The sequence below is a fragment of the Sarcophilus harrisii genome, chromosome 1 (genome assembly GCF_902635505.1).
Source record: "Sarcophilus harrisii chromosome 1, mSarHar1.11, whole genome shotgun sequence".
Taxonomy (NCBI): Eukaryota; Metazoa; Chordata; class Mammalia; order Dasyuromorphia; family Dasyuridae; genus Sarcophilus; species Sarcophilus harrisii.
The window spans coordinates 260,797,522-260,813,990 of NC_045426.1; the positions used below are offsets into that span (position 1 = coordinate 260,797,522).

General features: G+C 35.4%; 1 protein-coding gene across 1 annotated transcript in view; it reads right to left on the reverse strand.

The window, feature by feature from the left end:
* LOC100915141 (kinesin-like protein KIF19) overlaps nt 1–16,469 on the reverse strand; it is a 100,138-nt gene that overhangs the window by 42,811 nt on the left and 40,858 nt on the right. Inside the window, exons 9-13 of the mRNA XM_023497486.2 lie at nt 15,323–15,475; nt 10,825–10,947; nt 9,624–9,774; nt 8,710–8,884; nt 3,875–4,043 (exon numbers count right to left, since the gene is read on the reverse strand). Of these exons, the coding sequence (XP_023353254.2) occupies nt 3,875–4,043; nt 8,710–8,884; nt 9,624–9,774; nt 10,825–10,947; nt 15,323–15,475 (771 nt within the window). The remainder of the gene's footprint in view (nt 1–3,874; nt 4,044–8,709; nt 8,885–9,623; nt 9,775–10,824; nt 10,948–15,322; nt 15,476–16,469) is intronic.

Below are 16,469 nucleotides of genomic sequence, written 5' to 3' on the forward strand. Positions count from 1 at the left end.
AGTTGTACTAAATACCTTATAGTTGTATAGACCTGCTCTTATTTCCTTTCATTCAAAGTATGTAAAATGATGGAAAGTGCAGGCATTGGTGAGAAAAAATGAGGATGAAGAACAAATGAAGAAAGTGATAGGAAGGGATGAAATGGATTGAGTTTGAACCATCAAAAGAATGGTCAATCTAACAAAATTAAAGAATATGGCTTTTTGAAAATACCTTCCCATAAAAGGCACAAATATCACCATTGATACCACATTTTGGGGTTCTGAGGAGATCTCTTTGATGAGCATTAAAGTGCCCTCACCCTGGAGGTTTGATCCACCATTAATATACATTGAAGATGGCTGGTTGAGTCATGTTATTTGGAAAAATATGATGAAGTCATGGCAAGTGTAGATCTGAGCAGAATTCTTGAATGTGGTCCTTAAAAGGAAACAGATAGAGATCTAGGGAGCAAATAGAGACCTGAGCTAAGAGAAACTAGCCCTCTCTCTGTCTGTTCCCATATACTGCTCTTGCTTCTTTACATGTAGAACAGTGATTGTATTTCTCCTATAAAAGAGGTCTCATTTTGACCACTAACTTCCAGAGATTTGGACTCTTGCTATGCTATAAAACATGCTTTAGCTATAGTAAAAGATTCCACATCATTGCCATTGCACATCACCCCAAGCCTTTTTCTGATCTCCCTCTCTGATCACCTTATGGCTAAAAAAGACTCCAACAGGATCCTAAAATATAGGTCTTGAGATGACCCAGTCTATATATCTCTCAGGGACATAAAGATAATGCATTTGATGACAGGAATATCTGTCAGGATCCTGTTCCATCCAGGCCCCTACAATCCTTATAATATTTCTCAAACATAAAGATGTCAAAGCCAATATAAAAAATATTTCTTGCCAGTAGTGCTGTCCAAAAAGTAAATGAGCTGACTGCCTGTGGAGATAATGAGTTTCCTTTGAATAGAGGTCTTCAGATGGAGACTGGATGACCATGTGCTAGAGATATAGTGGAAAGGAGTCATCCTCACAACTAGGATGCAAGAAACAACCTCTGAAGTCCTTCTCAACCCTGGGGTTCTATCAGTGTTCATTTTCAGAAGGTTCATATGTTCTACCTCCTATCTACCTAGAGGTCCCCAGTCTTCTGCTGCAAGTTCTGGCCCAGGGTAGTGAAATGTCCCAGGCAGTACATATGCCACCAGGAAGCAGAGTTCACAGGCACCCTTCCGGTAATAGCTCTATACCATAGAACATTACCAGGACAGTAAGGTAGGAGATAGATTATCTGTGGTTCTTACAATGACTTTTCCTATAACCTTGAATAGTCACAACCTAGTACTAGTACTATTCCCTAGATGTTATTACCCCAAGAGGGATGCAGACACTTACTTTGAATGAGTCAACCAAAATCCCCAGTGGATCACAGAAAATACTGCCCTAAGAAAGGGAAACCAGGATTTCCCCAAACACCATAGCTGCTTCCATACATGAAAATGAAAGTTCCAGTTTCCCTAACCTTTTCACCCTTATTCATTCAAACCTATAATCTGTTGCTGCAGAATGATGAACCAAAGCTTGTTTCACAGTGACCTGCATCTTCCTGGTACTGAGTCCCTTTTATTTATCAAATAAACTTTTATTGATAGCCTTTGCTATCCTTCTCAGTTTTCTCTGTCATTCCTTATATTAAAGCATAAGAAAAAGAAGAAAAAAATTTCATAAAATCCATCAATTATGTTCATATCCCTCTTCTTTTTTTGCAAATAACTAATAATAATATTCCTATGACACTTTAAGGTATTCAAATTGCTTTTGAAATATTATTTCATAAAAGCTATAATTTAAAAAAATCATTTAATTAAAAAATATTATTTCATGACTGATGCTAAGGAAAGCAAGCAAAACCTGAGAAGCAAGTTTGTGTGATGATCAACTGTGGTAGATTTGGCTTTTCTCAGCAATACAGTGATCCAACACAATTCCAATAGATTTTGGTTAGAAAATGCCATTCCATCTCTGGCATATTATTTTCACTCTTTTTCTTTTGTTTTGTTTTCTTCTTTCTTGTGGTTTTCCCTTTTGTTCTGATTCTTCTTTCCTAATGTGACTCTTATGGAAATATGTTTAAAATGATTGTACATATGTAACTTATATCAGATTGCTTGCTAGCATGGGGAAAGGGGAGATGAGAAAAAGAGGGAGAAAAAATGGAACTCAAAATCTTATAGAAAATATTGAAAGCTATCTTTACATATAATTGGAAAAACAAATTTCTATTGAATAAAAAAACTATTTCATGGAAATATGTTTTTCATGACTGCACATATATAAGCTATATAAATTTGCTTACTGTCTCATGGAGAGGAGAGAGAATTTAAAATTCAAAATTTTAAAAAACAAATGTCAAAATTTGTTTTCAAGTGTCATGTCAAAAGCTGAACTCAAGGCAACTGATTCTAAAAATAATTATTAACTTTTTCACATATATTTCATTTTGTGGTAAGTGATAACACCCCTATTTTATTCTTATCAATATTAATTAATTTGATATGATTCCATAGGGGTAGTGATTCTAAATTCTATTAGGCCCCAGATCTGTCAATTGTAGATTGTACATTTACTCACTTAACCACAGGAAGCTAATTAGAGGACTTCCATCCTTGTTTTTGCCTTTCTGTGGTGACCAAGCCCAGCAGGCCAGAGGAGGAAATCTCCCAGCTCTTTTTGTTGTCCCTCCATTTTTTATCATCCCTTTATTGCCCAATGTGGAGAGATAGAAATAAGCATTTGTTCAATAAGTGGTCCTTTTTGCTGGCCTGTGGCCTGCCTGCCCATCAGCCCATTGGTTCACATGGATGTTTTGGTATCTGTTTATCAGCCCAGCCCATGACTGCTTGTCAGTTTAGTAGGACCTTCTGAAAGACCAAGATAAATCTGTCGAGGTCTGCTCACCAGCTCAGTAGAAGCTCCTAAAAGGTCAAGATATAAGTTTTTCAACCAATGTAATTCTGTATTTTGTGTAGATCCTCTTGGAGAGAAAAGGTCAAGATTTATCAACCATTGAAACTCTGTATTTTCAGTTTGCCTCATCTGTATTATCCAGGTATCAAGCACTATACAACTAAAGCCCTTTAGAAAGGAGACATTAACAAGGATCATAAGGAAGATCTGAGGTCCATTTCATTAGAGAAGGTCATGGCCCCTTAAATAAAGTACTATTGTGGAAAAGGACCCACATGTGCACAAATATTTGTGGCAACCCTTTTTGTAGTGGCAAGGAACTGGAAACTGAATGGATGCCCATCAGTTGGAGAATGGCTGAATAAGTTATGGTATATGAAAGTTATAGAATATTATTGTTTGGTAAGAAATGACTAGCAGGATGGTTTCAGAGAGGCCTGGAGAGACATGAATTAATGCTAAGTGAAGGAAGCAGAACCAAGAGAACACTTGGACTAGGCTCTTTTCAACAATGAGGTGATTCAGGCCAATTCAAATAGACTTGTGATGGAGAGAGCCGTCTGCATCCAGAGAGAGGACTATAGGGACTGAATATGGATCACAACATAATATTTTCACCTTTTTATTGTCTGCTTGCTTTTTTATTGTTTTTTTTTTCCTTTTTATCTGATTTTTCTTGTGTGTCATGATTTAGAAAAATGTTTAGGAAAAAAAAGAATGAATGAAAAAATAATAAAGTACTATTGTCTCAGAGTTTAGTCTCGGTTTCTTTTATTGTTTATGCAACAATTTTGGACCCCAGGATTTTCTATCTTCCCAGTTAGATTACAAGCTTCCTAAAAGCAGAAACCATATTGTTCACAATAACCAGGACAGAACTCAGTCAATAATTACTCAAGTATCTGCCTACCTTTAGAGCTGCTGTTTTCCGTTGCTCTGCCAAGAGCATGTTGATCTCCTCCCTGGCCACTGAAACCTCATGAGGTTCATTAGAGTCTCCCTCCTCTCCTTCACCATCAGCCTCCACATTTTCATCGTCCTTCTCCTTGTGAGCCTGATGGGCTTTTTCTCGTTCCCAGCTTCACAAAACCAATAAATAGGGGAAAAAAAAAAAAAGACTGAGACCACTGTGTACCAAAGCAGCAAAACAGACTTAGCATGAAGCAGTCTTAGTGTCAAAAGTAGAATCTGAACTCTAGTCTTCTTAACTCCAACCTCTGCATTCTATCCATTGTGTCATCTTACTGCCTCAAACTGTAGTATGATGGAAAACAAGTACACTAGAATTAGAACTGAATTGGGAATCAGGAGAAATATAGAACCGAATCTCTTCTATATAACTTACTTTGCTATGTGCTCCTAAATCAGCCACCTAACTTTTCTGGCTTTGAACATAAACTCTGAGGATCTTCTCCTCCAAGATTTATTTATTTATTTATTTAGGATTTTATTTTATTGTTTGTTTGTTGTTTTTTGTTTTTGGACTAGATGAAAGAGAAGATTCTTTGCCTCAATTGCTACCTAGTTTTATTTACTGAATGGATGCAGCCTCAGTCAAATTGAGAGTTATTGAAGATCTTAGCTTAAAAAGGCCAAGATCTCCCACTGCATCCTAATCTTTATCTGGCCACTGACTCAGCTAGGTCTGAAAGGGAAAGTGAGGTAGGTGATCTTGCCCAGCTCTCCCTCACTTAAATTCAATTCACTTGCATGTCACAGCATCAACTCCCTGACATCATGGTCCTCTTTAAGAATGAAGGACAAACAACAAAAATTAATAGATGGACATCAGTCCATCAATTATGATTGATTTAGTTCTATTCAGCAACACAATGATCCAAGACAATTCCAAGGGAATCATCATGAAAAATCTTATCCACATCCAGAGAAAGAACTATCTGAATACAGATCAAAGCATGCTACTATTTTCACCTTTTTTTCCTTTCTCATGTTTTTTTTTCCTTTTGTTCTGTCTTCTTTTACAACATGACTAATGTGGAAATATGTTTAATATGATTATACATGTATAACCTATATCAGATTGCATATTGTCTTAGGGAATGGGGAGAAAGAGGATGGAGGGAAAAAACTGGAGTTCAAAATTTTACAAAGATCAATGTTGGGAGGAGGATTCTGAGAAGATGGCAGAGTAGTTGGTAAATCTCAAAATCTCCATATTTCCCCCACAAATGGAACAAATTTGTGCCTCAGGGTGATCATAGATTGGTTTTAAAAAAAATCAAGAAGATTTGGAACAGAACAGGGTTCCTCCTGATACAAACCAACAAGATCTGAAGAAAGACCTCAGGCTGGGGCTTAACACCTCTCAGCTAGGTCCACAAAAATACCAAGTGGGGACTCCTCAGGCTAGCTAGGTGTGGCTGGAGCCCTAGCAGGAATCACAGAGACTTTTATCTCCCAACTGTTTGTGTAGTCGGGGTTTGCATCTGGGAAGATTGAGGGAATCTCTGCTGATTAAGAATACCATGTCCAGCTGTGCTGTTGAGTGCAGAAGCAGTGGGGAAGGGATGATGCTGGCTGTGGACACTTGCAGGAGGGTGGAGCTCTTGGTTTGAGGTTCCTGGTCAGAGGGGAGAGCTGAAGGGAAGCTAGAGGCACCACCCTCCCTCCCCAGGATTAGAGGTACTTATTCTAAAACCTCATTTTTAAAAAATAAACCGGCAAAGAAGACTGAACCCCACCATAGAAACCTACTATGGGAACAGGGAAGACTGGGGTTCATCTTCAGAGAAGGACACTGAAGCAAAAAAAAAAAGCCTATTGCTACATGGGTGGGAGGAGATTAAGTATGGAAAGTTAAGCAGAATTAAAGCAAAGTCAGCAGGAATAGGAAAGCTATGAGTGTGTGTGTATGTGTACATATAAATACATTAGATATATCTTTTCTTAACTATAGTTTGTTTGGGGGAGATGAAAGGAGGAAAAAGAATAAAGTAAATAAGATATGAAGCAGAAAACAAAAGAACAGTTTACAAGGAAATAAAGAAAAATGGACATTCATGAATATAATTTCTTCTACATATATATATATATAATTATATAATATGAATCTTTCCTGATGTTCTGCTGGGCACATGACAATATTCTCTTTTGTTTTATATTCTTTTTCTGTTTTTCTTGTTTGTTTATTTTTTATTATAAATAAAAATGAATAATTAAAAATAAATAAACACTAATGTATAAAAAGATGAATGTTGAAAACTATCTTCACATGTAATTTTTAAAATACTGTTAAATTTTAAAAAATAGTCTAGGTGAAAAGATATGAAGGCCTGAATTAGGAAAACTGCAGCACAAGTAGGAGAGGACAAAAAGCAGAAATATTATAAAGGTTATAATTAATAGGACTTGATAACAAATAAATAGGATATAGGTGGTGAATAGGAGAGAGATGAAGAGAGATGAATCTGAGGCTATTAGTCTGAAGATTGGAAGGATAATGGTTTCACCAATAATTCTGTAGACATTAGAGGAAAAGGAAAATTGTAAGGTGTGGAGATGCTAAGATTAGGAGTTCAGTTTTGGAAATGTCGAGTCATTGATACCAATGAAACACATAAAGAAAGATCCAAGTAGCTGGAAATGATGATTGGACCTTTGGGAAGATATTAAAAGTGATGATAGGGATTTGGAAATCATTTGTATATAGGTGATAAATGAAATCATGGGGATAGATGAGATCTCCAAGGAAAGAAGTTGGGAGCTTCCTATGTCTTTAAGGAATACAGAAAAATTAGGAGAGAGAGAAGGAGCAGTCAGAAGGAGAGGAGGAAAATCATGAAAGTGCAATGTTAGAGAAACATAGAGAGAAGGCAATATCAATAAAGGATAACAAATATTACCAAAAGATTAAAGAAAAAGAATGAGGACAGAAAAAAAAGAATTCAACAATAAAATACTTAAAAGAATACTTAAAAGTAGGAATAGAATCCAGATTTCAAGGGGTTGGGGAAAAAAGAGATAGTTGGAAAGAGGAGGCAGCCAGTATCAATAATTCAGATATTTGGCAATAGAAGGATAAGAAAGAGAGGGAATCATAGCTTTAGTGTATGGAACAGTCAAGGAAGGTTTTTTAAAAGGTCTGAGCATATTTCTAGTCTAAGGGGAGGAGTCTTTGGAAAGTGAAAGATCATAGAGACAATTTTAGCTACCCAATTTTAAAAAGTTTTGGCATGAATATATTCATTGTAGCTCAAATAAGAAGAGAAACTGTTGTTTGGGAGGGAAAAAATATCCCTACAAATATTTCTGGAAAAGATTTGATATCTAAAATAAGTAGTGAATTGATATAAATGTATATAAATAAGAGCCATTCCCCAGTAGTTAAGTGGTCAAATAACATGAATAAGCAATTTTCAAAAGAAACATAAATAATCAGCAATCATCTGAATGTTTCAGATCACTAATAATAAAAAATGCAAATTAAAACAACTTTGAAGTTTAACTTCACTCTCATTAGATTGACAAAGATAAAAGAATATGGTAAAGATTAAAGGGGCTGAACAAATTGTTAACGTTAATGTAATGGCATATTGTTACACCATCAGAAATGATGAACATGAAGAGAATTCTTCAAATATAATAAATTATTATTATATTCTCTGAATTGAAAAACTTAGGAAGATTATATGATAGATATAGAGAAAAAAAGCCAAGAGAATAATTTATATAAAGGAAAAAAGAAAGTTTATGTAAAGGAAAACATTGATCAATGCAAGGACCAAATGTAAAAAAATACTTGTGGATGATGGGTACCTCTTTCTCAAAGAGATGGGAGATTGTAAGTACAGAATATAGCAGTATTGACAGATTGGAACAATCTGTTGTTTTATTTTGCTTCTTTATTGCATGAATGTGTGCGTGTGTGTGTGTGTGTGTGTGTGTGTGTGTGTGTGTCTTTGTTGGAAAAGGAGAGAGGAGGCTACAGAAAGCTAGATGTCAGAGTAAGAGTAAAGACAAGAACTCACCCAACTTTCCCCCAAACTGTTCCAAATTTTTTTAAATAATGACTCAAAACCAATGTTAGAGGCTCAGAACACCAAAAAGACAGAGCTGAAAGTTATTGGAAATTGACAGTGACATAATAAAAGAGCAACAATAAAACACTCACTCCTGAGGCTTTTGTGTAGACAGGGATGATGGGCTATAGACAGTGTAATAGTAACAATAGGACTGCTAATGAGAAATAGTGTAGTAAGCAGAGTCTGTGGAGTCTAGTCTGCACGTAGAGTTTGGAGACTTGAATTTGACTACCATCTCTGACAGTAGGTGGATAATTAAGGGCAAGTCACTTAATACCTATAAACCTTAATTTCTTCATACATAAAATGGGTAGTGATACTTACACTTTGTACTTCACAGCGTTGTTGAGAGTTAAGTACTTTGTGGTCTTTAAAATGCTATGGAATTGTAAGTTATTGTAATAAGTCAATATGTATGAATTTTCCAGTATTAGTTCTACTCAATTCTCATGTAACACGGTTATATTATGTGAGGGGGACAGTTCCACGGATTTCAAATCCAGCACACTTTCCCCTAGGCCATGCAAGTGGTTAGTAATAGAATTGGGATTTTAAGGTAGGTTTACTGATGCTTCCAAATCCAGTATTCTTTCCAAAAGTGATTGTGATCATCATTGAGATTGGATATTACATCTAAGCAACATGGACAATTCTATATCCTGTGATCTGTCTTGGGCACATTAAAGACCCCAGCCTTACTTACTCTGCTATTGTCAAGAGGTGTCTGGAAGTATCAATATGCAGCTCAATATTTGTGTTTTCTAATTCCATAAGGCTTCTTCTCATTTCCATCTGCTCTTTGAATGCACTAATCAATTGTCCCCGAATCTTATTCATCTGGATTCGGCTATCTTCCTCTGAGTCATGATGGACTTCTGCTGTGAGAGAGACAGAGACAGAGACAATGACAGAAACAGAGAGAGACAGAGGCAGAGGAGAGACACAAAGAGACAGAGAGAGAAAGAAAACTTTAACCCAGCCAAAGAAAAAACTGAAATTAATTTTTTAAATTTTACTATAGAAAGGGTCTTGGAGATCATTTTTTCCAAGGCTGCCTCTCACTTTATAGATGAGCAGATTGAGAGTCAAAGGGATAAAAGATAAGAAATTAGTTCTCCCTAATTTCAAATCTAGTATTTTTCTCAACGTACCTATTGCCTCCTTTCAAAAGGTCTAAATATAGTTAAAATATAAAAATAGAAGAAAAAATAAAGGAAAAAGGAAATATGGGGGACAAAGTCTAAATCCCTTATTTTCCAAATGGGAAAACTAAACCCTAGAGAAGTTATAAGCCTTCTGCACAGTCACACAGTCATCAGAAGAGTTAGGACTACAACTCAGGTCTCTTTGACTTTTGCTGCAGAAACTCTTTCAATTATGCCCTATCCTTTGAATGGAAACATCAGTCTTAGAGAAATGCAATCCTAGTGAAAGACAGGACTTTACTTTTTGTTTTGTTTTGATTTGATTTATAAGGCTTTACTAAAAGAAGAAAGCCACATGGTTACAAGATTAGGGTCATTCTAAACCAAAGAAAAATCACCAATGTTATCAGATAGTATCCAAAGAAAAGTTTAGCAATTCTAGAAAAAAAATAACATCTGCTTTCTAAACTACCTTGCACATCTCTGATATCAGGTCCATTTTTCTTCTCCTTTTCTTGCTTCTCAATTTTTGATTTCAGATGTTCTATCTCTCTGCGTAGATCTGAAATTACGTCAGTGTATTGGGCAATATGATAGGAGACATTCAGTAGATTACGTTTAACCTAATGAATAAGAACATAAAGGCCAAAAGTGAGATGTTAGCTCCACATAAGGAAGAACTTTCTGATCATTAGAGTTATCCTGAAATGGAATAAATTGTTGTGTGAGCTCTCTAGGCCAGGAAGTATTTGAACACTTGTCAGGGATGCTAGAGAGATTTCTCTGAGTGAAAAGTTGATCTAAATGACCTTTAAGGTCTTTTGTAATTCTAACATTTCATGACTCTGTGAACAGTTGAGTATAGAAATACCTTGTGTTTCCCAAGAGCTATTCAATTGTTTAAAAATAAGGTAATCCTTTTTTTTTTTTAAAGTTCCATTGTTAATCACATCCAGAGAAAGAACTATAGAAATTGAATGGAGATTGAAGCATAGTATTTTCATCTTTTGTTTGTTTGTTTCTCAAGGTTTTTTTCCCCTTTTGGTCTAATTTTTCTTGTCCAACATGACAAATATGGGAATATGTTTTTAAAGATAGCACATATTTAACCTATATCAGATTGATTACTGTCTTGGGGAGGGGGGAGGTGAAAGAGGGCGGGAGAAAAATTTGGAACACAAAGTTTTACAAAAATGAATGTTAAAAATTATCTTTACATGTATTTGGAAAAATAAAATACTATTAAGTAAATAAAATTACATTGTTAATAGCTTAGACCTCTGAAAAAATATCCCTAAGGCACTGTGGGAGAAGGTGATTTAATACAGAAAAATGTGCTAATAAGGTTGAATTTCTCTTCTAATCTCCAAAAACATTTCCAGCTGGATTATCCTCTTGTCTTTTTACAATACCTCTTTGTTATACTCAACATCAATCAAAAAATTATCCTCTTCCTTTTCTGTGACCTTTCTGCCCTACCCTCAATTTATTCTTTTAAATCTGTATCATTTTTCTGAGCCTTTCTGATGACAAGTTATATTTGTTACATAATCTATTATACAATAAACTATTTTCTGATTCCAAATCTCATTCATTTTGATTAATTAATCCTCCAGCCTGGTGCTTTATTGTTGCTTGGATAGATTTCTAACTGCAGTGTTTGATTTACTTACCCTGGTCTTGATATTTTTTGCTCGATAGGCATATATCAGAGTTGTTCGGGATTCTTCAAAATAAATGCTAGCAGGGCTGATGTGGGCAATCATCACTGTTCTGCTGTTCCCTCCCAAGGCATCCTATATAATGCAAATATTGCAGAACCAAGTTTGAAAGACAGAGCCCGTCTGCCATATAAGCATTTATCAAATCTGAACCATATCATGGTATAGAAAATAATAATTATAATAATACAATTCCCTATCTATAACCTTCAATCTTCTGTTTCAGTGTCACGATACAAGTGATCCCCCATGTCTAGAATGTCCTATCTCTTCCCCTTTACCAGTAGAATAGCTAGCTTTCTTCAAAGTGCAACCCACATACTATTTCCTCTATGAAGTCTTTGCTGTATTCCAAAGGTAATAACTCTCTTCCTATTGAAATTATTTTGTATTTACTTTCTTGCATATATGTTACATCCTGTCCCCTAGTAGAAGTTAATCTCCCTAAGGGAAAGGACTATTCTTTTCTTTCTCTCTCTCTCTCTCTCTCTCTCTCTCTCTCTTTTCTCAGCATTTAACAATAGTGCTTTATTCAGAGGGGTAGGACTAAGAATCACTCCCACTATTTCATTGGTACAGAGAACTCTCAGATAAGAAAGCTCCCTCTACCTAAGACAGTTTGGTGCCTTTTCTGTAACCTAAGCTTGAAAAATCATCTGGTACACTAAGAAGAAAAATGACTTGTCCAGGGTCATACAGCCAGCAGGTATCAAAGGCAAAATTTGAACTTCTTTAATCCAAGGCAAGCTTTCTATCCACCACTTTTTTTTTTTTGCATATAGTAGGCACTTAATAAATATTTGTTAGATTGAATTGAATTCAAAGAAAGCTAGACTTAGAATCAAATAACATGGGTCAGAGTCCTATTTTTGATACTACTGACTATGCGACATTTCATTTCTCTGAGTTTCAGGTTCCTTTCTGATGGAACTCACTCATGTCCATGCTCATACGTGAACACTGTGCTCATATTCCACAAGAGACTGGTCCAAGCCATAAACCAATATTAATAATAAATTAAAATCTTTTCCTCATATGTATGAAGGCAAGTGAGATGAACAGGTGGGAAAGATTAGAGGTAGAGCAAGGACAACTGGATGAAGCAAGGAATCAGGAAAATTTCAGAGTAAAAGTTCTAAATCTGGGCCCCATTAACTTCTTTTGTTTTTTATTTTCTCAAAAGGAAATTTTAACTTAAATTTCATGTTTTAATAACTGTTTCAATGTAATTGTTTTCTTTGTAATCCTATGTATTTTATTTTTATGCATTTAAAAATCTGAGAATGGTTCAGTTGGTTTCAATTATTAGACAAAAGAATCGATGAAATAAATATAGTTAAGAACCCCCCAAAAATAAATAAATAAATAAATAAAATAAAATCTTTTCCTCAAAGATGATCTTTTCTAAATTAAATGTTATTTTATTTTCATGAAGATCTACTCTCTCACTTCCTCTCCCTATACCCCCATTGGGGGGAAAAAACACACACAAAAGAAAAACAAACTCCTTGTTACAAACTTATATAGTTAAGCAAAACAAATTCTTAAATATAAGTATATATGTCTAATATATACATATATGTGTGTATGTATGTATGTGTGTGTGTGTGTGTGTATAAACTTGAAGTGGAACACAGAGGCTCAGCAATTAACTACCCTTTCTGTACCTCCTCTTCTTGTTATATCTCAGTTTCCCAGCATTAGTTTCCCTCAATTGTTCTGTTTCAGTTTCCCTGAATTGTTCTGCCTCAGTCTCCCTGGTGGCAACCCCCCTTCCTGGCCATTAGATCTGAGATAATTAGGGCTAGGAGTCCTGACTACTAGCATTCTAAAGAGTCATAAACCTCCAGATTGCTCATCTCAATATTTCGGTATCTTTTGCTTCAGACATCCTGGTTCCTAGAATTTATGACTCTTCTTACCCCTAACCTGTCAGAACTGAATTTATGATCCTTTCCTGGAAGTACCCAATCACCAGTGCTCTATTCCCACTTCTGCCTTTGTTTCTCTGATCGCTAGAGCCCCATAAGAGTCTCTGGAATCCCTCATTCCTTGCTGAATACTTTGAGACAGGAGTCTGATCCAGCTGACTGAAGTCAACATGGATCCTGTTTTGCCCTCAGTCCAAACTCTCCCTCTAATAATATATTAAAAATCTCTAATCTCTATCTTGCCTCAGTTTCTTCAGCATTACACTCTACCCCCTACCAAACATATATATATGTATATATACACTATACATACATATATATTATATATATATATATACACACACACACCTGTTTATGTATGTACATGTCTATAACTGTGTCTGTATGTGTGAATGTATTTCAATCTATCATCTTTCTGTTAGGAGGTAGGGAGAATGTTTCATTCTGAGTTCTCTGAAATTGTGGTTAGTCATTATTTTAATCAGATTCCCTAAGTCTTTCAAAATTGCTTGTCTTTACAATATTGTTATTGTATATATTGTTTTCTTGGTTCTGCTCACTTCACTTTGCATTAGTTCATATAAATCTTCCTAGATTTCTCTGAAGATTTCCCTCTCCATCCTTTCACATTATTCCATTACATTCATATATAACTTGTTCAGCCATTCCCTAATTGTTGGGCACTCCCTCAATTAAAGCAGATCTTAAATCATATTTAAGAATGAATATCTCAAATGGTCAAAGGATATGAACAACAATTTTTAGATGATAAAATTGAAACTATTTCCACTCATATGAAAGAGTGTTCCAAATCACTGTTGATCAGAGAAATGCAAATTAAGACAACTCTGAGATACCACTACACACCTGTCAGATTGGCTAAGATGACAGGAAAAAATATTGACGAATGTTGGAGGGGATGCGGGAAAACTGGGACACTGATGCATTGTTGGTGGAGTTGTGAACGAAAACAACCATTCTGGAGAGCGATTTGGGATTATGCATAAAAAAGTTATCAAACTGTCCATACCCTTGGTCCAGCAGTGTTACTACTGGGCTTATATCCCAAAGAAAAATTAAAGAAAGGAAAGGGATCTATATGTGCCAAAATGTTTGTGCCAGTCTTTTTTGTAGTGGCTAGAAACTGAAAAATGAATGGATGCTCATCAATTAGAGAATGGTTGAGTAAATTGTGGTATATGAATGTTATGGAATATTATTGTTCTGTAAGAAATGACCAGCAGGATGAATACAGAGAGGCTTGGAGAGACTTACATGAACTGATGCTGAGTGAAATGAACAGAACCAGGAGATCATTATACTCTTCAACAACAATACTGTTTGAGGATGTATTCTGATGGAAGTGGATATCTTCAACAAAGAGAAGATCTAATTCAGTTCCAATAATCAGTGACAGAATCAGCTACACCCAGAGAAGGAATACTGGGAAATGAATGTGGACTACGTGCATTTTTGTTTTTCTTCCCGGGTTATTTTTACCCTCTGAATCCAATTTTTCTTGTGCAACAAGAAAACTGTACAGTTCTGCACACATATATTGTATCTAGAATATACTTTAACATGTTTAACATGTATAAGATTGCCTGCCATGTAGGGGAGGGGTGGAAGGAGGGATGGGAAAAATCGGAATAGAAGTGCGTGCAAGGGATAATATTGTAAAAATTACCCATGCATATGTACTGTCAATAAAAAGTTATGATTAAAAAATAAATAAATAGATTTTCCTCAATATCTGAAAAAAAAAAGAAAAGAATGGATATCTCGATATACCATAACTGTTACTTATTACCATTTCTTTTAGGAACATTTAGTCCCAATTGAGTGTGAAATTTACCAAACATCATATAACTAATATGAAATTCCAAAAAACTTTTGATGAGGTATCTCTGATGGGGAAAAATATACCAAATATTCAGGACTTTTTTGGTAGGGAGTGGAGGAGGAGGTTGAGGTTCAGAAAGTGTAGTTAATTGCTGAGCCTCTGTATTCCACTTCAAGTTAACCAATCTAAATTGGTGAGGGTGTTGAACAAAAACATAGAAAAGTAAGAAAGTAGAGAGAGAAGAAAAAGACATACAAAACGTAAATTAAAACAACATGGAGGGAGCAGCTAGATGGCCCAGTGAATAAAGCATTGGCCCTGGAGTCAGGTGAACCTCTGTTCACATTCAGCCTCAGGCACTTGACACTGATTTACAGCATGACCCTGGACAAGTCACTTAACCCCAATTGCCTTGCCCCAAACCAAAAAACAATGAAAGGTTGATAAATTTATATTAAGTACAATGACCTATGTTGGCTCCTCATGGCAGAGAGGTGGGATACTATGGGTACAAAATGCTGCATATGCTGTCAGATGAGGTTGTTGCGCCATTCTCTCTTGCTTAACTATTATTCTTTTCACATGAAAGAATTCAGTGAAAGAGGGATATATTGGGAAATGAATATGATATGAAAACCAAAAGGCATCAATAAAACTGTTTTAAAAAAAATTATACCTTCAACAAGCGTGTGAGCTTGCTGTCTCGAAAATTGACGTACTGGGATCGGCTTCCCCCCTTTTCACTCAGTGCATTGATGCAGTTGCCAAGAGCCAGCAGAGAACGGTTGATATGAGCTCCTTCCTTCATTCTCTTGCCTCGATTCTGGGACTGAAGAGGAAGAAAACGCAATAATTTCAGAAGATGTTAGGTGGCTTTGACAGTCATCATTTAATTAATAACACAGATTTCGATTTCAGTTCTAAGTAAATGAAGCTCATTTCTTCATAACTTCAATCCTAAAGTTCTATCCATTGTACTATGTAGCTATCCCAGAATGGTTGGACCAATGTAGAATTCTACCAATAATGTATAAGGTCTTCCCTTAGCACCTCTAATATAACTATTATCAGTTCCAAAACTGTTGAAATTTGGGATTTCAGCTTGGCCCTTGGTCAAAAATCTATGATTATCTAACTACCTGTTGAATATCCCCAGGACTCTTGTAACTGAAAGCATAGTCAAAAACAAAGCTAATTGTCAAGAAATCAATTGTGTAGATCAATTTCTCTTTCATGAGTCTTCCTGAGTAAAGAACCTGCTAAACATAAGTCTATTCATTAATTCTAAAACTATGGCACTCCTTTTTTTTCTCTTAATTTTATTCATTTGATTTTTAGAATAAGACAAACATTTCTATAACATACAAAATAAAAAAGATCATTGTACATGAAACTACAAATACATTAAGCACAATTTGCCAGAGATAGTCACCATTAGACACAAATAGATATATAAATGAATTGCTTGCTATCTAGGGGAGGAAGGAGAGGGAGAGAGGGAAAAAAAATTGGAACACAAGGTTTTGCCAAGGTGAATGTTGAAAACTATCTTTGTATATATTTAGAAAACTAAAATACTATAAAAAAAAGAAAAGGGAAAAAATAAACACCCAAGTTCAGATATAGAAAAATTTTTTAAAGTTATGTATGAACACCTTCACACATATACATACATACATACATATATGTTTCTTGATCCTTTTTAAATGTTGCTTTTACTTCCTAATACTATCTCCTCTAGCAAGAGGACCCTTGCTCATAATGGACAAATAGAGATAAACAAAATGAACCATTACATTGGCCATGACAGACTGGTTATGCCT